At 39.4% G+C, this 22,897-nt stretch overlaps 1 protein-coding gene across 8 annotated transcripts in view; it reads right to left on the bottom strand.

Moving 5' to 3' along the window:
• Positions 1 to 6,266: 6,266 nt before the first annotated feature.
• Positions 6,267 to 22,897, bottom strand: part of Fmn1 (formin 1) — a 380,313-nt gene continuing 363,682 nt past the window's right edge. For all 8 annotated transcript variants that reach the window (XM_052723123.1, XM_052723128.1, XM_052723124.1 and 5 more), the window contains 2 exons: positions 14,832 to 14,916; positions 6,267 to 13,372 (listed from right to left, as the gene is read on the bottom strand). In XM_052723123.1, the coding sequence (XP_052579083.1) occupies positions 13,328 to 13,372; positions 14,832 to 14,916 (130 nt within the window). In that variant the 3' untranslated portion in view covers positions 6,267 to 13,327. The remainder of the gene's footprint in view (positions 13,373 to 14,831; positions 14,917 to 22,897) is intronic.

Below are 22,897 nucleotides of genomic sequence, written 5' to 3'. Positions count from 1 at the left end.
TAATATGATGGAGGAGTAAATTGCTTAAATTTACAATATTGAACAAGTGCTGTCTTCTTGGAAATTTCAATCTAGTTTACGCATGTGTATTCTCTTTAACATATTATCTGGATCCAAATTGCTACTATTTTGTCAAGAAGTTTCTGACTTAAGGTTATAACTGAGAGTCATTTGTGAATTTTCTTGGGATGTGACTATTAGATTTAGTATCAGATCATTTGATTGCTTCCCCTTTTTATTGTCTAAAAACATTCCTTTAATGGTAGAGAGATTTTTGATAATGAAGGCTTTGAGTTTAGTTATTTTTAATCATGTTAAATTTCTATTATAAATTTGGAGATTTATCTTTTCTAGTTTTCATTAAGTTTCTATAAAAATTTTCCCATTTCTTTTATATTTTGCAATGTAAAAGTTGACATAAAGTATTTAAAAATACAATAATTTCTTATTGTCCAGTATAGTTCCACATGCCATCTTCTTTCATTCCTGGTTCCCTCTCTCTTGCTAGTATTTGATTCAGTCTTGCCAGAGGTTTAAAAAGCAACTCCTCCCCCCTCCCTCCCTCCTTCCCTCCCTTCTTTCCTTTCTTTTGTTTTGATGTCCTACAGACTGAATCCAGGTCCTTATGCATGCTATCATTGAGCTACACTTCTCCAGCCCTTTATTATACCTTTTTAAATAACCAACTTTAGGTATCATGAACTTATTTTGAATTTTCAATTATTTCTTCATTTTACTTTCTTTGGATTTATTTGCTGTTATTTTTCTTATTTCCTGAGATGAATGTTAGCTACTAATGTTGAGCCTTCTTTTGTAATTGTACATCTATTTTTTATAAATTTCCTCTTGAACATTCCAGTGTTTTTTGCTCACTTCTACAATCTTTTCCATGAAATATTACCACTCAGTTCAAAATATTTTTTAATTCTCATCATGATTTATTTTTGTTTAGAATTTAATGTATTAATTTTCACAACCATAGATATTTTCTAGCCTAAAAGATAATTTCTTTTCAGTTTAGTTGCCTTATTTTTAATGCAATTGCCTATATCTATAACTGATTCTATTAAGTTTGATAAGACTATCCTTACAGTCTAGTTAGTAATTACAGTTTATAAATGTTTTCTGTTTAAAAGGTTGTTGGTGCTGTCTTCTGGACATGCTGAGGTTAGCTCACGTTGCTCTCATCACCTCTAACCAGAGCCGTAGGACTTTCTCCATGGTGTTTATGGATTCCTCTTTTTATCATTATAGTTCAACTTTTTCCTTCAAATATCTTGAGGCTACATCCTAAGTGAAATAAAATTGTCTTATATTCTCAATAAGTTCAGTCTTTTCTCAATGCGAAGTATTCTTGATATCCTGTAGTGTTGATTCTCAGGCAATTTTGATGGACAGTCCTCCAGCTACTGTAGTTTCATGGCAGAGCTTCTGGTAACAAGCCTAAACTGCATGTGTGCTATTTTGAATTGTAATATCCTCAGCAGACAATCTAATTTTTGCAACTGTAAAGAGTATACATGTGTATAATTCTCTCATCCTTTTTGATTCCTTGAATGTCTTATCATCAGTAATGGAATTTTGGCCTCGGTGTCTTTTACCTACTTTTCAAAATTTTTACATTCGAGTTTCAGTTTTTCAAAGGTACCCAGAACATTTTGGTCTTTGCAACTACACTGGACATTGAAAGACTATGTAAGTGCTTAGACAATTTGGTAATTGTTTTAAGAATTATTATTGGTGTGTGTGCATATTTGTGTATTAGCCTGTGTGTGTGTGTTTACAATCATATGGTAATGGCACATGTACAAGGTCAGCAAGCAACTTTTAGAGTACGTTTTCTCTTTCCTCCTTTATCTGGTTCCACAGATAAAACTCAGGTCACCAAACTTGTGCAGCAAGCACGTTTGTCCCTGAGTCCTCTCACTGATAATTTAGGAACTCTGATGTCTTCTAGAACTTGAAAGATGAGAGGATACTATTTTTTTCTTGAATCATTTTTTCTCTTTTGATTTGCTTTTGGTTCTTGCCAGCATAACAAAATTGAATACATGCTGGCAAGATGGCTCAGAAGATAAAGATACTTGCAACCAATCCCAAAGACCCGAGTTGGATCAGTAGGACCCACACAGTGGAAAGCAAAAACTGATTCCCTCCATACAAATGCTGTGGCATTAGCACACCCACCCTTCTTCTCCAAAAGTAAATGAAGTGCAATAAAACTGTTTTCAGAAATTGAATACAACTGTCTATTGCGGTTCTTCCACCACCAACAAAATGTTTCCACAGAAAATCTAATTTTAGCAGGAAATACCACCATTGTGACCCGGAACAAGGTCAAACTGGGTGCCATTTTGGTCTCACATCAAGCAGTAGAGTCACAATGTAGACAGATGCTTCTGGAAAATTCTGAGGACTGCATGACTCAGTTTTTGTTTAAACATTCTTGTTTGTTTGTTTGTGTGGGGATAAGATATGGTTTACCTTGATGGATATATTTCCAGGCTGGTTCACTAAGTGGTTATGTCAGGATAGCAACTCAAAGATAGAGCAGCTTTAGTCTTAACCTCCCATGGTTCTTAGCAACTCTTGACCACACATCTATACTGTTTCACCTTACCAGTGGAAGGAAGCAAGTCCTGAAAGATGCCTGTGAGCTGTATCTGGAGAACACATACATACATGCTGTAGTGTGTTGGTTTAACTAGACTTTTACAGAAATACTGGTATCACCAATTTTCTTGGGTTGGCTATTTGAGAAAAAGTATACTGTAACTGGACGGATCAATAATGTATGAAAAAGAAGTAACTTGTTAACTGTCAAATTTTAACATCTCTGAAAAATTATTAGATGATTTTCAAGACTTTATAACCCTTGTCTAGCAATCCCTTTTATCTCCAGAATCAGAAAATGCCATTTTGGCCGTCTTAGAGGTACATTGGCGGCTGGCATTGCTGTTTTGGAGTATTTGATGTCTGCTTTGTCCACTCACTAATTGCATGGGCCAGATGTCAATAACTCCAGTGTCCATTTTTTTCTGTAAAGTGGGGATAGTAGTGATCTTTACTGAAGTATTAAACATAGTAATGAATACAAAATGCTTACGGTCCCAGGCAAACAGGTGTTTGAAAAATTTACTACTTTATTTGTGTGTGTGTGTGTGTGTGTGTGTGTGTGTGTGTGTGTGTGTGTGTGTATGAGAGAGAGAGAGAGAGAGAGAGAGAGAGAGAGAGAGAGAGAGAGAGAGAGAGAGAGAGAGTGTGCATGCACCATAGTTTGAGTATAGAGGTCAGAGGACAACTTGTGGGAGTCAGTTCTCTCCTTCCATCATATGGGCACCAGGGATTGAAATCAGGTTATTAGGCTGGTCAGCAAGTACCTTTACTAATGGAGCCATCTTTCCAGTTTTTAATGCAACATATACTGTGTAACTTTTTATTATAAGGTATATATAAAGCATCACTTTAACCATTAAAAAATTATGGGGCATTAAACACATTCGTATTGTTTTCTCATCTTCCCAAACTTAAACCATATCCATTAAATAATAAATAGCTCATTTCCTCTGCCCCCTGTCTCCTAGGAACCATCATTCTCTTTTCTGCCCCCTATGAAATTGTGATTGGCTTATTTCACTTAGTATCTCATATTCAAGGCTCATCCCTGACGCAGCAAAGGCATTTCTTTCCTTCTTAAAGCTTAATGATATTGTATTATATGAACACATGCATATAATAAAATCAAAGTCAATGAGAGATCCATTCTAAGCTCCTGAGAAAGTTTCATTCAGTTATTGGCTAAACAGCATCAGTGTGGATCATCATCCCTTCTTAACTGACCAAAACAGTGTCAGTGTAGATCATCAACCCTTATTGCTGGCTCAGACAGCATCAGTGTGGACCATCATCCCTTCTTACTGCCTCAGACAGCATCAGTGTAGATCATCATCCCTTCTTGTGTGATGAGAATTTCAGGTATAGCATTTTGAAGTCAAGTCTTAGTCTTTTTTTTTTTTTTTGTCTCTCCTCTAGTGTTTATTTTAAAATCTCAGGATAAATCTCACTTTTAAAAAAATAAAGACTAGTAACACAAACTGTTCCTATTCTGATACATAGTAAAAAGGTGGGGTGGGAGGAGATTTGCAAAAACAGAAGGAAACAGTTGGAAAAATCAAATTTAGGTTAGAACAGAAAAAATTGACCAGGAAAAGAAGACTGTCCAGAGCACGGCAAGCCATTGTGATAGACTGTATTCACACAACCTCACCATGTGGTGCACGTAATAAAGTGTGTATTCACATGCCCTCATGGTGCGGTGCTTGTGATAGACTGTATTCACATGCCCTCATGGTGCAGTGCAGAACAAGCTCCATAAACAAGAAGGGTCTTGGGATGATTGTTCTAAGTGCCTCAACTACTGAAATATGATGCCTGACTTGGATTGATTTCCTAGCTTTGGTAAAAATAAAACAACAATAAAAGTATTATTCATACTAAAATACTCAAAAGGTCCACATGGAGAGAAATAGACCTCCAGCCAAGAGCCAACACCACCTTGCCAGCCACAATGGCCACCGTGGAAGTGCATCTTGAAACTCTCCTCTGACCATCCAGTTTTCAGACAATGACAGACTCAATTGTTATAGTACTACGACCAATGAGAGACTAGAGCCTACAAGCATATAAGTTTGTACTTCCCAAATTCTTGATTATCAAAAGCCATGAGAATCAAGAAATGATTGGTGGTGTTTTAATTTTTGTTATGCAGCAATTAATGACTAATATTGTTATTTTTTCTTATTTTCACTCATTGGATAATGATGAGTATGAAGCAAATGTTACTATCTTGAAAAGATTTAGGCCAACAGGCACCCAAAGCCATGGAATACAAACAGAACTCGCATAGGTCAACTCTAAAGTCTCTTTATTCTCATGAATATAAACCACATAAAGGTGAAAGAGGGTAGTTGGAGTGTCAAGTGGACAATTAATTTAGTGTCAGGAATTTATAGACAGTTTTATGGCTTGGATGTTTCCCCGCTTCAAAAGTCATGTTGAAGGCAATCACTACTGTAACAGCACTTGGAGAGTGGGTCTTCAGAGCTCTCTTCTCACGGTGATGTTGGTCAATCTTATTATGAAGGAGCTGACTTTGCTTCAGTTCTTCTGCCCTCTGCCTTGTGGTGGATGATGCAGCAAGAAGGCCCTTGATAGGGGTTGGTACTGCAACACTGGGCTTGCCAATCTCTAGTTTGCTGAACCTACACATTTGTGTTTGTAAATCACCTAGTCTTGGGCACTGTTTTAACAACACAAAACTGACCACACAATTTAAAGGACAGTGAAATGTCCCATGTGAAAACCTGGCATGAGAGGATAAGTCATCATTCAGGAAGAGAGGGGAGTTTTTCTGTGACAGCCTGACATCTTTCCTTAGGTCCTTAGGCTGCATAAGCCTCCTCCCTTCTAAGATGCCCTGATTGAAAGAACAACCTTTAGAATCTTCTTTCAAACAATAGCCCTAGAAAGATTCTCCACAAAGGAGGTCAGTTCAATATGATGAAGAAAACAAGCAGTCAGGGGGCTTTGGTTTTCTGCTAAGAGAACAAGACTCAGTCTTGATGTATTTCATACTCTGGGTATAGTTTTCAGTGAGTCCACTGAACTTCAGTGGTTTTCTAGAGATAGAGATTTTCTCCATTGATGTCATGGCAGATAATGTGGCATATTTTGGCAAACGTATAAAAAAACTGTAACACTGAACAAATGAGTTGATCAAAAACAATTATAATTTTTGTAGAGATATTTTTGATTTAAACTGTGGGCTTTTATGTTACTTATAAAATATTGCTATACTTTATATTATTGCCTGAAAAAAAACCCAAAACAAAAAAACAAAAAACTTGTACCTCTGCTTGGTGCCAGAACACATGAAATTATATTCTGTTACATTTCCCTAGTATATAATTTTCTACCTGTAACCAATCCCTGTGTGAGAAGTTTATGTTCTAGTGGTGCTGTTTTGGATAAAGCCTAGTTGGATTTTCATCTGTTGTTAGTCTTCAGTGTTTAGCCAGATTGCCCATTGTTGAGTAGGTGGATGGGGAGAAAAGGACACTATATGATGGACTTACTGAGACCCAGCTCTTGCACCTCTACTTCCAGTAGAATTGCTGGAAATGAGCAGTAACATAATTCAGTAACATAAATTAGAAATAACCACATCAAATGGGGCTGTGGAAACAAAATCTCCACCACACACCAGATGGACATGAAACCAAGATTTATTAAAATACCCTTAACATATTCACAAGTGGTGCAGTGAATGCAATTCTCTGGAAATTCAAAAAAATAGTGTTCTGTCTCTTAAAACAAATCAACAGAATATCAATAGATTAGGATAAATATAATCTATCACAGAGATAGAATTTCTTTCAATAGACAATCTAAATTTTTCTAACCAATATATATTATGTACAAAAATACACTTGATATAATGATCAAGTAGTGTCAAGAAGGAAAAAATATATATACACACATATTTTCATTATGTACAAGTCAATATCGGTTACCTCACCTTTTCTTTTTAAAAATAAATACTTCTTTTGGTTGCAAATTACATTTACAGATTCAACTCATGAACATTTCTCAGTGTTAGTTGACAAAATTAAATATGCAATTAGAAATACATATTATTTTTAACTTAAAGGAAAAATACCCAAATCCAGTTAGCTTATTATGCTTAAAAACATCCAAGAGCATGTAATATAAGGTTTCATGTCTTTAAAGTGCCTTCTCCTTTCTAAAGCTGTCTTTATTTTATTGGTTAAAATTCCTTAAAGTTACACCTTACAGATTAGCCTAATATTTGAATAGAAAGGCTGGATTTTACCATGGCAAAATAATCAACTATGCAGGACATGCTTACACTTTGTATGAGTGCTTTTAAGAGCATAACAGTTACTGTTAATCCGAACATAACCACAAAATGTCAACATCTCAATTCAGATTGTGGTAGATGTTTGAGTCATGAGCAGTAGTAAGAATGGAGTGGCAATAAGAAGTCTTATGATACAAAATGTTTGCACAGAGGTCAATTTGTCCAGCGGCGCAGGAAGCTGAGAGTACAAGATTTAGCCTTGCAATAGCTGATGATCTGCTGTGATGGATCAAAAGTGTTCTCTACTTAGATAGTTTAAGAAATCTGCGAGAAACCAAAAACTAGAACACCCAACCTTTTTAATAAAGTAGAACAAAATGAAAAAAGAAATGTATTTTCCACCTCTTTTATGATTTTCCCCTATTTGCCTAAGTGATGAGGTGATGGTGACATTAGCAAGAGGCAGTCTCAGCAGTGTGTCTCACACAGGCTCCTTGGTGACAGTGGTGCTCTTGTCCAAACACTGAATGCTGGAGCACAGGGTGTGAGAGGGCTCAGGGATATTCAGTATCTATGATGTAGATGTAGAGAGTAGCTGGGTCCAGGGGAAAGCTGCAAAGATCCCTTCAGAAGAGAAGGGCTGTGGTATGTAAAGGAAGTGGAGGCCAAAGATGAAGTATGGGATAGAGGAAAGCTAGATGATGCTAGTTGCTGATATGGCTTGTGAGCAGGCATAGAGGAAACAGAAAGGTCCTTGGGCAAGTCATGCTCGTAGAAGAATCTGAAGGTGGAAGTTACTCAGCTAAACACAGGTCTGTTTCATTGGAGTACCTGCTTTTTCAGCACAAAGTCTGCCATTGAGCTATAACAACATGGAACACTTCTATTTGTCTAATACAAATGACTCAAATTTCTATTAAAAAGCTGCCGCCGGTACTATCATGGCAAAGGCTGTGCAAAAATACTGCACTGGATTTGCTCAGTTGTTCTTCTCTCCTGTTTCCTGGTTTTCCTCTGTCATCCATGCTGCTTGAGATCTCAGAAGGTGAAAAGGAGACACTGCAAAGGTCATGTGACTCTTAGGAAGCAGCCTCCATGATCCCTGGTGGTGCTAAGAAAATTAAACCAAACCAAGCCAAGCCATAAATGAGTTAAAGTGACTTCCATTTCTGTAGCATCTGACTTCTATTAGGATGCTAACTGATTTCAGAGAGTTTCTAGACATGCAGGCCAATGCTTATTTTCCAGGCAAAAACATGATCCCTAAATCAAAGTCCAGTGAGACTGCTTCCCACACTTGTCTGGATTATAATTCAAAGATGGGAAAAGACTGTGATAAATTGATGACATGCTTCCACTAAAGGTTCTTAAAAATTATCCAGTGTCTAATTTGTAAACTTTCTGCCTTTCAGAGAGGATCTTAGATAGTTTTCTCAAAGGGAAATCCTTTTTCCTTAAATCACATATCCTCCAATTAAACACTCAGTAGTCAGTAGGACAGTACGGTCATAGTATTTATGTCTCAGGAAGTTATAAAACAGTAGAATTATAAAATTAATGATTTTAGAAGAAACCTGTTCCTTTGGTGGACCCCACAAATCCTATTTAAATCACTGCAGACAGGATCATCTCAAGAGTTTCTTCTTTGTTCATAGATTTGTTTCCAAGAGCAGTGAGTGCCTTCCAAGCTCTGTGCAGAACCACTAGCGAGACTGATGGTCAGATATGAAAAACTTAGCTTATACCTAGAGAGAATTGATAGGGAAAAGGGGCTGGAGAAATGGTTAACAGCACTTGCTGCTCTTGCAGAGGATCCAGATTCAGTTTCTGGCCTCTACACAGTGGCTCACAATTATCTGTAACTCCAGTTTCAGGGGATCTCACAGCCTCCTCTGCAGCTTCTTCAAGCACCAGGCACACAGGTGGTACACATACATACATGTAGACAAATGTTCATACACGTAAAATAAAAATAAGTATATCCTTCTTAAAAAGAGGAAAAAAAGATATTTGTAGTTCATAAAGCATACCTACAGTATAAGTATTCTAAATGTTTTTTGGCCTTTCAGTGGAAGAGCAGAACATTTTGTGCATGCTGGATGCTCCCTTTCACACCTTATAGTTATAGACTAGAATGAAAATCCATCCCATGGATTCCCAGAATTGTTCATTTCTGAACATCTATCAGCCATGCTATGAGGAAGCAAAGTAACCTTCCTGGATGCTCAGTGGTCTACAGGGCTGGGCTTTTGTTTGAGAAATATGAAGTTAGGAAGCCAACTTAGGTGAACAATTAAAAATACCTTGCTTTTATAAGATGGAAGTTAAAGAAAACCCTTGAAGAGAACAGTGGAGGGGAGCAGGTATGACTTTGGCAAAGAGCTCCTGATATACACTGGATTTCTTACTTGATATAAGTATAACTCACTGGAAACTCACACTATTTATGGGATGAACATTCTCTCCAAGATATTTTTACAGCATCAGAGGTGGAGAGCACAAGACATTCCTAGGGTAACACTCAGCCTAGGTGACAACCCTAATGTGGTAGAGCCTGCTTATCCCCTGTCAAATCCTTGGGATGTTCATTTCTGCCTGAGCCTACTGACTCATTTGTGTTTTGACAGCCCAGGGCTGTCATGTTGCATAGGAACCATGAAAAATACCATGGAACCATGGAAGCAGTTGGATCAGCCTCCAGGGGATTCCTTGTATATATGAGACTAAAAACCAGAAAATTATCTGAGGACAGATGGAGTTTGTAGTATGAGGTATGTAGTATATGGAGCTCATGAGACACAGTCAGTGAGCCACCATTTTAATGTCCCCATGTATCCAAGTAAGTTGTTAAGTATTCAAATTCCCCCAAATGTGATACAAGGCATTGCATTGGAACAAACAAGGCTACTGAACTGGCTTCGTGTGAAATGTGATGAAACTCTTTTACATCCCCCATTTCCCTGCAAAGTGTTATCTTGAAGCAGTTTGGTCGATTGCCCATCCTTGTGGAGGGGAGTGGAGAATGGTGAGATTCATAATGAGGGCTCCTACAGCTGACAGGGAAGCAGGAATGACACAAAGTGTGCCTCTTGGTCACACACAGCTGCATAACCGAGCCTGGCTGTGCCCGGATCCAACTGTCACCAGCATTAGGAACGCTTGTGTAAGTCTAAAAGGGGAAGAGCTACTGAGTTGAGTTTTGGGGGGTGCTTTTCTTTAAGTCAATTCTGGATCGGTCTAAGCAGCTTTCTATAGCTGGATGACAAATCATAATATTTGATATTATCTGCCTTTTGTGAGAGGTATTTTTTTTTCTTTACAATCCTATCAGTTTGGAAAGAGACTTGGTCCACCGGCGTTGCAGATTACCTTATGCAGATGAAGCAGCTGACATGGGTGACAGTTCATTGCCTTATCCAGGTTACTCTACTTAGCTGCAGGTCCTTCAAGCCGGAATAGCTAAACTATGAATTGTAGTATTCGTGGTCTTCTGACATCCCACTCAGTTATAAATTCCCCTTAAGAGAATTCAGAGGAAGGACGTAGACACATCCCACTCTAGAATGCCATGCCTTTCTCTACATAGCTTTTTCAAGAATAGGTTTCTCAAGGCAATCCTAGACTCTTTCAAATCCATAGTAAAAATAGCCACCATAAGCTGCAGCCTTAGGCAGATGGTTAGCAATTTTGCTGCCTCCCACCAGCCATCACAACCATTCAATTTCATACATGCTTAGTTAGGACTGCCACAACTTTGGATTTCATAGTATGCCCCTGTTTTTGTGGTTCAATAATTAAACTTATTTGTAGATTACTAACTCTATGGAAGCATATGTTTCCTATCATCTTTTAGTATTATTTTTCTTTGATAAGTGCAGGTAAAATAAAACAAAAATGAAAATCAAGGAAAAACATACTCCTCACTAGTGATTTTTAACACAATTTAAACTACTTTGTAAAATGAAATATCTGGGAAAAGGTATACTTTTTTATTTTTATTCACTTATCTTGCTGTATCATGTCCCCACTTGCTTTTTAAGATTTATTTTTATATTTTAATTATGCGCATATATGTAGGTCTATGTATGGGTATGTGTATGTCTCTGTGTGTATTCTGTCCATGGAGGACAGAAGAGAATGTCAGATTCCTCAAGATAGTTATTGTGATTGTGAGTCACCCAACAAAGGCAATGGAATCTAAACCCAGGCCATCTACAAGAACAGTATGTGCTCTCAACTACTGAGCCATCTCTGCATCATCCTTACCCCAACTGGTTTTATCTTTGACTTTTTAAATGGGGGATATGTACTACAAAATAGAGTTAGGATATTAGAAAACAAAAAGTTGTCCTCAACCCCCAACAGTATGGTTTAGTTCTCAACAGCCTGTAAGATCTGCTGTGTTCTTGAAGGACAGAGAGACAGTGCCACCTGTGATGACTCATGAACATCTTACTTAGAGACCTGAGGCGGCATCAACCCCACTGAAAACTTCCTGTTCCCACTCATCCCATCCACAGGATCCATAAGGCTCTAGGCTTATGTAGACCTCACAGAATGCTGAGATGACTCCTGGGGTACAGACAAAATTGCATTTTTCTTTTGCACTTCAATACTAACAAGGACACCAGGGAGAACAGGATGTCTACAAGTGGAATTTGCCTTGTTGGTTAAGTTCTTTGCTCTTCTTCATAGTTACAGTGAAAATAAAGGAAACAATATACAAAAAGCAACAGGTAAAGAACAGTGACACCAAGGCATTCTAGTCATGTTAAGTTTCTTATTTGATTGTCTATTTTATCTCACCCTTTCATTTTGATTAAAATAAACCAAGTGACCATGCTCCTTCCTTTGGGCCACTGAAAGACAAGTAGCACCGGCATGGGAATGGCATCTGTGACTCAGCGGATGCCAGCGACCCTTGCTTCACGAGGTCTGCACTTTATCTGGCTACGGTTCTGCTTTCATTAGCTTGCATCTAGTATCGGAGTGTCCCTGAGTCGGGGGCTGATGACTGGCAGGCAGATTTCCAGGAAGACACTTAAGGTATCTGGCAAGTTCAAAGGTTCTAGAAAGTTGCTGAGGCAAGAGGCAGGCCCCATGTGGCAGCCAGAGGTAGCCAGATCAGCAGGGGATGCAAGACTCTGAGTAACTCTAGACTGTCTCCACCAAGTAGAGAAGAAGCACATTCCTTCATTACATCAAGGCGTCAAAACACAGTCTTCAATATAATCCTCAGTTCATGCCCAGTCCTTTTTCTTGTTTTCTCACCAGGGAAGTTCAAACAGTGGTGGCTTAGGGAGAAAAATGTAGGCAAAAGGTCCCAGGTGGCTTTTCTCCGTGATTTAAGGGCCAGAGTTAGAAAATACAACCTGTCCTGACAGTCCATTCAGAGGGTAATACTAACACAACCACTTTGCTTTCACTTCACTGTAAAGAACTTTTCTCTGATCATAAGTTTCAGGACAGCAAACGGTCCCTGGCTACCATTCTTCATATGCTTATGAGTCAAAGCCATGATAAAAGGTAGCCAGTAACATTTGCTCTCCTGGAAACTGCTGGGAATGGTGGAATACAATGTAGACCTCATCTGCAAGTCTATACAACATTCATTCACTGTCCACAATGGATCTGAAGCCACACAGTCCCTTGTCCAAGGGAGCATGCAATCCAAGTCTGTCCCTGCCCCCCTGTTTCTATTAGAAGTTGGTACAGAATCTCTTACTTACTGGTCAGGAAGCCATGTTAACTGAGTGGTCCTCTCTCAATGTCTAATGTTCACTCCCAGCATCACAACTTAGTCTCCAGAATAAGGTTTTTGGTTATCATTCTCTCTCTCCACCCATGTGAAATTTTATTTTTTTCCTTTTCATTATATCATCATTGTCACCATAAAACATCATTTCCCTAGTCTGGGAGACACACAGTGTTAAACCTCTTCAAAACCAATTCTGATAAGTTTCAACATTTTGTTCTGATAAGTTTCAACATCCATAGGATCTTGGTACAACCGGATCAAGATTAAGACCAATAAAAAAAATTAGTGTGTGAGGAACAAGGCTTGAGTTCTCTCAAGGCAAACACTATAAAAGATGTACCTCTTTTTCCATGATGGCTATACATTGGAAAGCTTAGCATTTCAGCATAAAGTAAAATGTGAAACATTTTGGTACATCTTCTGATTCTTTTATAGGATGGACTTTGGACTTCCATAAGAAACAACTATCAAATATTCCTGTAACATTCCCATACATAGCATCGCATTGTTCCTGTGGATTAACAAGGGACTTCTCAAGGAAGGCACAGGTACTTCCTACAGAGGACCTCAGAAGGAGATAAGCAAAGCAGATGTTCTGTAACAGATCTGTCAGGAACCCCCTTGGCACTTGGGTCTAAAGGAGCACTGGGTGGCCTCCTCTTGCCCTGGAATTTCCTTCTGTTTCCGTGTTAGCTGGTGGCCACACTGGCTTCCTTCTGACGCAGTCTTTCTTTCTGTTGTTTAAGGAAGGAAGCAGAACCATTGTCATTTCTACCTTTAAAAATTTGTTTTGCTCAAGTTTTGGTAACTTTCTCAAATTCTGGTCTGAAATGGTGAGTATAATCATACTAAATACCCTAGAAATTAAAGTATTTCTACCATGTTTACCCCTTGGGCTCTACAGTTACCTGATTCTATCAACCTAGCACACAGCATTGAGGAAGAGATTCCCACTGTCACACTACTGCTGTTCCACACCACAGGGTCTAAACCTGCTGGAATTCATGGAGGTAAGAACAGTAGCTAATATTTCCTGAACCTCTATTATGTAACTGGTACTCTACATGCTTTTCCCTAGTTTCCCCAAAATGGTATCATCATTGCCCCCTTTCCCTTGAAGAGGATGAAGCAAAGTAACCTTACTAAGTCTTAGGGCAATGCTGAGATTTAAACCTCATTTCCCAATAATCCTGGGTTCCTAATTACATAGCAACACTGACAAATGTCTGTACTATGGTTAATGTTAATTTTCTACTTGACAAGGTCTGGAATCACCTGGGAGCCAAGCCTATTGGCACATCTGTGAGGGTTTATTTAACTTCTGGGCACAGCTATGCCAGATTATCTTGAGTCGGATAACTGAGGCAGGAAGACCTGCCCACCATGGGTGGTACCATTCCCTGGGATCGGATCTTGGATTATGTAAAAGGAAGACAGTGAGCTGAGCATGGGTATTCACTGCTTTCTGCTTCTTGACTGTGGGGAGAATGTAACCAGATGCCCCGAGCTCCTGCTTCTGTGACTTCACCACCCCAATGGACTATAACTTCAAACCGTGAGTCACAATAAACCCTCTTCTCCTTTAAGTTGATTTTGTTGGGGTGTTTTATCACAGCAACAGAAAAGGTAACTTAGTCTGTGGCTCACAGGTGGAGAATCATTGTGACCTCTACTGAGCACTGGATTCTGGAGGATAACTTTCTCAGACTTAAGAAAGCATAAAGAGACGGGCTGATTTCCAACACAAGGAAGGAATGTGAGGAGGTCCCCACTCCCATCGGGTCAGGCTTTTTGTCATATATTTGCCAAGTGACATTAGGCAGGCTGCACATTTATGCATCTCAACTTTCTTAACAACTCCTAAGGGCCACCCTGACTCCTTCTTTAACAGGAAGAATGATGTGACTACTCAGGAATTATCCTTCAGGAGGAAGGCACCTGGAGATAAGAGGGAGAGAATCTGAGGTGTATATGAAACTGCAAGTGACCTCTGTTGGGTTTGCAGTGGAAACATATGAAAGCATGCTTTGCTCTTCACGCTTTGTTTTCTTTTAAACCACATGGTATTAAGATGGGAGGAAGGATAGCAACACCCCATTTCTTCCCTGAGTTTTGTCCTTTAAAGTCATACTCTTGGGAGTGTACCCAGGTATATTGAAAAACCTAGAGGTCATGGTGAAAAACGTGGCTTACCAGACTAGCAGTGGGATTAATTTTCTTCGTCTCCACTTTCTTCTCTGATGTCAGTTTGCTGACAGATGCCTGAGCCATTTTTAATCTGAAATAAAAATGGGAAGGGAGAGGTGAAAAGAAAGGAAGAGGAAAAACAGAAAAGGGACAGGGTTGAGTTAAACAGAAATCCTGACCCTTCTGAATGCAAAGGTCGGCGGTGAGTATTCTGAAAATCAGTTAAGTGTCCCATAACCACGGGGTTACATTCTGAGAAATGTGTTGTTAGGTAATGTTTTCACAGTGATACTTCCTCAGTGAATACCCACAAGTCCCAATGGGAAAGCCCACAACACCACCTAAAATATAAACCTGCAGGGTATGCTGTCTCACTGAATCCTGCAAGCAACTGTAACACACTGGTAAAGATTTGCATATCTGAACACATCAAAACAAAGAAAAGGCACATTGTAAATATTAAACACACCATTTTCCATCCATTATACTTTTCATAGACTGTTGTTTATGTGCTCCGTTGTTGGCCAGAATGACATTATCTGATATGTAACTGTAGCCAGGTGCTTTTACGTTTAAACTCTAGGTATAAATGCTTCTTTGCTTAACCACAACTCAGTTTTCACTGGAGAGCCCACTGAGATGAACAGGGGAGGCTGTGCTTTTGTGAACAATGTAATAGTTCAGTGTGCATAGGGCACCATTCAGTGTGCTCAGCCCACTATCTGCACAGGAGATAATGTTGAGACAATTTTGGAAAATGAAAAATTTGAGAAAACGTATGAACACTGTAAGTATCAAATTCATAAATTCACTGTAGTGAAGTGAAAAGACAACTTTAAAAATGTAAAGAAAAACTGGAAATCATATATCTGATATGGGGCTTTTGTCTAGAATAGATATGAATACTTATAACTCAAACAAAAAGATGAATTATGGTACCTACCAAATTAATAAATAAATTAATATATATGTAATTTAGTATGAACAAATATATTTACAATACAATCTCAATAATTTAAGCTCAGGGAACATCTAGGAAGATGGGGCAGAAAGATTGTAAGAGACAGAGGACCATGACATCTCCTGATAAGAAATAGCTCTTGCTGGGCGGTGGTGGCGCATGCCTTTAATCCCAGCACTCGGGAGGCAGAGCCAGGCGGATCTCTGTGAGTTCGAGGCCAGCCTGGACTACCAAGTGAGTTCCAGGAAAGGCGCAGAGCTACACAGAGAAACCCTGTCTCAAAAAACCAAAAAAAAAAAAAAAAAAAAAAAAAGAAATAGCTCTTCTAGGAACAAACAAATAAATACGAGGACACAGGGGTCGGGGAGTTGTGGGCAAATAAGATCAAGATATTTTGTTTTAAATTCTCCAAGAATTAATAAGGATGTTATTTTCTTGAAAAGATGAATTACTCTTTCCTCACAATGGGCAGAGATTCAAATAAACATTTCTTCACAAATGACATACAAATGGTTAATATGCACATGAAGAGAATTATAATGTCATTAATGGACTCAACACACATAAAAGTATCCAAAAGAAACTGGAAAGATACTAAATTACTGAGAGAGGTGATTTCTAGAAAGACAGGAGATGAAATGGGACTGAGTGATATACTAAGTAGAATTCCATTTTAAATGTATAACACTAACAATGCTTATTTCTTTAAAGTCTTAGAGAGTATATAACTCTAGGTGATGAGAACATGCGTTTTGCTTCTAAAATTTCCTCAAAATTCTAAAAACACAAAATGAACTATTTAAAGAAAAGATTGACCAATTCACAGGCGTTTAAAATTTAGCATTCTTTTCCCCTCAAGATTTCAAAGAAAACAATCTTTCACTTTATATTAATTGTGCGTTTGTTGTCGTCGACAAATAGCTGAGTGGCTTGACTCTTGGAGGACTTGATACGCGGTCTGGAGCATACATTCGCTAATCCAGTCTTCCTGTTCACAAGTAGAATGTAACTCCAATGAGTTCAACATGCTAACTGGTGCACCAGAAAGTAAATAAAAGTGAAACAAGCAGGAGTAATGTTTTGTAGAATCCAAGAAGAAATACATTTGCAAAACTGCCAACAGACAGCTGTGATAGGTCTGAGGGTCTATACCACACTGCCCACTAAAGTTCCCCATTTGAGGCAACAACTGTGACTGTCTCCAGCCAAGAACAGATTGTATTAAGTGGACCAAGTCCAGGTCAGACTACACTGGAGAAAGACCGTTAAGAGAGATTTTCCAACGTAGATGATGGAGATACAAATGAACCCTCAAGCATGTATTCTTCCTGGAGTTTTTCCAGTTAGGATTCTGTCCAAAGAGCAATTATCATTTATCTCATGGTCCGTAACTGGAAGGGAACATTTTTGGCTCATCTTTTGCTTTAATAGTTTCTTTCTACCTGTCAATTCTGGTCCCTGCTTTTGGAGTTGGTTTGCTACCTGGCTTCTGCTTAGCATCACCCTCCCACTTCCTGAGTGTCTCAGTGGCTCTGTGACCACTCTTTGCGTCCTCTGAATACCTGAGAATTGGAGCTGGGGGAGTCGTTGTGTGGGTTAAGAAATCACGAGGGATTGGGAACTAACCACAATCCTGTCCACATTGCAACACTCAACTAGGGGTCAGTTACATAAATGAACGTTTAATTGGGTAGAGTGAATTCTGTCCTCTCCTCTGACAACTGATTATGAGGTTCATATATCTTACCGTGTTGGGATCGTTTTTAACTACCTCCCTATCACAGCAGATTGGAACGTCTCCAAAGTGGGGGATACAATTTCATTGTCCCTATTCTCAGTATTTGCACTGTACCTGACATATAAGTGACTAATAGATAATAAATTATTGCAATCCATCTTTAAAGAAATTCAGGCATTAAGAACGGTGATGAAGGACTTCAGAGATGGCACAAATGGTAAGGTGCCTCCAATCATTGGTGCTTAAGTTTGGGTCCCCAGCACCCACACATAAGCCAGTAGTGGTGGCACACACCTATAACTGTAATGCTGGGATAGGGACAGAGACAGGAGAATCCCTGGATCTCAATGGCCAGCCAGTCTAGCCAACTGGTGAGTGAAAGACCTTGTCTTGAAAATGAAGGTGGAGAATGAACAATTGACAAAACACACTTGACACAGACCCATGGCCTCCACAGTCACACGTGCACACACTCACCCATGCATGTATATGCACACTCACATAAAGCACACATGCAAGTGGAAAATAAATGATAAAAATGAATAGCACTGAGGACAATATGCAAGAGTTCCTTAAATCGTAGGTGGCTACCACATCCTCAGTGTTCAAGACAGATCCTGCACAAAGCAAACTGGCAAATTCTTACTAGTCTGTATATCCTCAACAATAAAGTCCACAAACTTTGAGAGGGCCAGCACTGTGCATGAATATCAGGTACAGCAGGACCAATTCAGTTTGTGGCACTTCCCATCACCCCCACCACATTCTCAGCCAGAAGCTAGCAACTGGTCAGTGCGCTCTGCCAACTTCCTTGTACTGTTTGGTTTTCTAGTACTTAGCGCATTTCAGCTGTGTTTGTTAAACTTTTGGTCAGGAAACTTGGAGGAAGGCTACTATGGGAGACTAGACGAGAAGGGACGAAAGCCCAGACAACTCAAGTAGTGTTAAAATAAACTAGCTCCTTTCAAGCCATCCTACAAATTAAGATGACCCCAGGTTGTAATGCATGACTCTAAGAATATGGCTTCCTTTTTCCAACACTTTCAAATGATCCCCAGTCAGCTATAGCAGAGGTCAGCATATATTTTCCATCAAGGGTGAGAGAGTAACTACTTCAGACTGTGGGGCTGTATGTTGTATTGCAGATACTCAACTCTGTTATTGTAGTATAATAATAACACACATGGGGTGTGTGTGTGGGGAGGGGGGTCAGGCAATGCTATGCTCTAATAATATTCTTTTGTTTGTTTGTTTGTTTGTTTTTGAGACAAGATTTCTCTGTGTTGTTTTGATGCCTGTCCTATATCTCACTCTGTAGACCAGGCTGGCCTCGAACTCACAGAGATCTGCCTAGCTCTGCCTCCCAAGTGCATGGGATTAAAGATGTGCACCACCACTGCCCAGCTTTTTTTTCCCTTTTTTGATAATATTTTTTTATTCACCAACACTGGGAAGTAAATCAGATTTGGCTCATAGGCTATAATTTACCAATCTTTGAACTGTACTATATGATTCAAAGTCCTTATCTTAGCAGTCAAATTTCCTCCTTCTGGTCTAAATTTAATTTACAGTTACTTTTTTAGATCCAGACCTGTCTTCATATGACTATTATGCTAGTTTAGTTTAGATGGATGTTCTTGGACAAGCTACTCAACCCCTCTGACCTCAGTTTCCTCATCTGTTAGAAGTGGGTATGTTACTACACCTAAGTAATGTTGATGTAAAAACCAGAGAACGTTTTATACATGGCTATCTCCATCAGGTGGTTCTGTACATCAGTCAAATCAGGCACCATTCTTGTCTTACTCATGTGTTCAAACGCCTTCCATTCTTGTACTCCTGGCTTAAGTGCCAAAGTCATGAAAACTTCCTCCATTTCTCTTAACCAGAAGCAATTTCTCTTTTCTCAATGGAAAAGGCACTTTGGGCCTCTCTTGAGGTCCTTAGGACTTTTCATCTCAGAATTGTGTGTCTTATTTCTCTTCACACTAGAAGCACATAAGGCAATCCACGGGCCTTTTGCATACCGGGGATCCTCCCTGTTTCAATATCTATCCTGTGTCTGCACAAGTCAGTTCTTAGTACATACCTAAAGAATGGCTGTCTTCCCCTCTTAGTTTAAAACTTTACTTACTAGTAAACTTATTTTCTGCCGACTTTTGGGGGGGAACCCCAAACATTTAGAAGTCTAATTCTAGTTATAAATATGTAAGAGAAAAGGTACTATAGGCCTCCTAACATGTGCTAAATATTTATACATGCCAACTTAAGCTATACATGCCAAGATTCCTTAAGGTATGACAGTACTTTCCTCACAAGGCAACTGAGACTAGAGGAGGTATAACTGTCCCAGGTCAGGTGTTTCCCAATCTTACCCAGGAGGTAAAGACATTCTTTTCTTTTTGCCTTTAACTGAAGAAAATAGGCTGGCTAGACAATCTCTAGGTATACAGATGTTCAGTCTCCTCCTGGACTCAATTGTTTAGGAACTTGTTTTTGTTTCTAGCTGAGATGTGGGTTCTATTTTTGTTTCTGGTCTAAACATTTACTCTAGAGTATCACACATAGTTGTTCATGACTGCTTGTAGTTTAGCTAAAAGTGCCTCGATTTTATTTTAAGGGTTATATACTGAGCCCTTCAAATGTAATTTTAAATACAGGGGAAAGTATTTCAATGTGAGTACGCTAGAGAGAGAAAAGGCTGTAACTTCGGTACATAAATGCTTTAGCAAAACTTCTGGAAATCCTACTATGTTCTCCTCTTTCTCACTGTAATACATATGCTCTCCCAGGAGTCACTGCAGGCTCTAGCAAACTGAATGGCTGCCAGTGTATGTTGTGGGAAAGCATAGATGTGAAAAAGGATGTGTGTCTGACGCTTCTGCCCAGGGAAGTGCTCACAATCTTGGTTTCACACTAGGTAAAGTGTCTGAATATGGGCATTGAACATGAATGATATGATGACACTCTAAATAGAGAAGACCAGAAATAGCAGTTTGCTATTATCTTCTTTAGGATTCTCTGAAGCAGGATGGAATTGTCATTATGGAGGCTGTTTCGGTGGACTTTGAGGATATCATAGATGTCCCTCTTGGTCCCGCATCTATCTTCCAGTAGGCTGGCTGTTAGACAGCTTTGTTTACTTGGCCCTGTGGAGATGATGGCTCAGGTCTTAGGATGCCCCTCATGTATCCACAAAATCCTGTCTCCAGTTTGCTGAATCAAGTTGTTTCTTCATGGATCGAGGAAACTGAGCTAGTGTACAGGCACAATTCTAAATAAGTGACTTCTGCTGCTCCCCAAGACCAACAGGGGCTGTGGGAACCACTACCATTTCATCTTTCTTGACAGAATTCACTCTCTAGGCAGTTCTGGATTCTTAATGGTAGAACCATAGCACATGACTAATAGTTATAAAAGTCAAGGAAATAACTAAAGTCATTTTGCACTGATGGCAAAAAAAAAAAAAACAACAAAAAAGATGGAATGTATTCATTCCTTAGCAGAAAAGGAGACTTCTTCACCACAGCAGCTGATGAGAACATCTCTGTTTAGTTTCTGTGTTATTTACAAAGGGGAAAAAGGAGGTAAAATCCAGAGGAAAAAGCCACAGAGGATATGAAACAATGACCGATTCCAATTCATTCACCACAGGCAGGCCAATGGGGCAATATACTTAGAAACACGCTCTTCCAGCTCCCTTCTTTCCTTGGAGTCTGACCCTTGACCCTGACCACTACCCTCCGCCCTCCACTCTCATGGCCCCCAGGTCCATCTCACTAGCTGTCACAAGACAGAGCAGCAGGAACACTTAACTACTTACATATCAGGATTTCTCCTTTTAAAGTTATTCTATGATGAATTAGCCTATGATTTCTACTTCCTGAAATGTGACAGTTCCCCTACTCTGAGCCTAAGTAAGATATCTACTTACAACCAAGGATGTCCTCGCATGGCCCGGATTTCAACAGCTACACAAATCAGCCACTTCATAGCTCTCGAGGGTTATCACTTATAGTACCTAAACACATTTTGACTTGGAGTGATTAATTGCAGAACAAAGGCTGCTTCCGTTGGCAGAGCTTCTTGTCCAGGCCACAGGGGAGTGGAAGTGGCGTGGGTCTAGGCCTACCCTGGAATGCACGATCAGTTAAAGCCAATCACTCTGCACGTGGTAGACATAACACCCCAGCCGACTCAGAGATGTAGGTGCAGAGTGAAAGGCACCAGCGCCACATTTCCTCTCTTGGGAGAGGCATTCGGGAGGAGGCTTGGAAAGGAAAGAGGCTGTGTCATAAGTCTACAGATCACATTGAAAGGGGCAGGCAGCCTCTGGAAGACAATCCGGATTCTGATATTGAAGACAGGCATGTGCTTGCAGATACTGATTCCCCGCCTTTTGGTTTTGAAACCTCCACCACCTACCGAGTCTCACCAAAGACTAGAATTGATACAGACTGTTTGTGCAGTGGCTGAAATAATAACAAAAGAAGCCGATGAGACTGTCTGGAGCGGGGAGCCTTCCTGGCGCTCCTCAAATCATACTGCCTTGGTAGCCCCCTGTTGTATAGCTGCCCAAGGCTGGGGCTGTCAGGAGTCCCACACATAAGTACTTTCAAGCTATTCTGGCAAAATGAAGACTTACTTTGTGTTTCCAACAGTCTCTGCCAAGCTAGAGAAACAGTGTGGACAAACATTCTCTCAGGTCCTGCTTTGAGCGTCAGAGGAGTTTGAGCATTGGAACAGAAATGGATCCCAATGATTTTCACTTCTTGCTTTTATTTTTCAAAACAAACGGAAAGTAATGTAGTCAAGAACAGAGTTGGGAATGATTTTACCCCAGCAATTGGTCTTTGTCTTTCTCATCCTGTCTGTTACCTTACATATTTATTAAGGTTGTATATTGTTGGGCAAAAATGACCTATATTGGATTAATTTGAGGTATTCTACCACCAATATCAAAATAACTATGATGTCTCACTTACCAGCCATAGACATAAAATCTTATAACCAGTTTAACATGGTCAAATAAAACACAGTAATTGTGTATGTGTTCAGCATTAACTGAGCACTTGCTATAGATAAGGAAATAGGAGGTGCTACAGAGAATATAAAAATCATATATAGACTTTGTACTTATGTTCTTGGGCATACAATTTATTTAAGAAATCAAATGATTAGTACCAAATGAATGAAAAATAAATCATTAAGTGCTCAAGTTGATCACATAAGGAAACCCTCAGAATTTTGCAGGAAAGACAGCTGAACAGAGGTTGGAAAAAATGTCATGAGGGGAGCACTCTGAAATCACTACATTAAATTCTTCAAGAGTAGTCTCACCCTTGTATATCTGAGACATAATGGATATTCTGA

This window comes from Peromyscus californicus, unplaced genomic scaffold (genome assembly GCF_007827085.1).
Source record: "Peromyscus californicus insignis strain IS unplaced genomic scaffold, ASM782708v3 Scaffold_7__1_contigs__length_154581171, whole genome shotgun sequence".
In the NCBI taxonomy this organism is placed as follows: domain Eukaryota; kingdom Metazoa; phylum Chordata; class Mammalia; order Rodentia; family Cricetidae; genus Peromyscus; species Peromyscus californicus.
The sequence above is the reverse complement of the archived record's forward strand: the minus strand, read 5'-3'. Positions and strand labels throughout refer to the sequence as shown.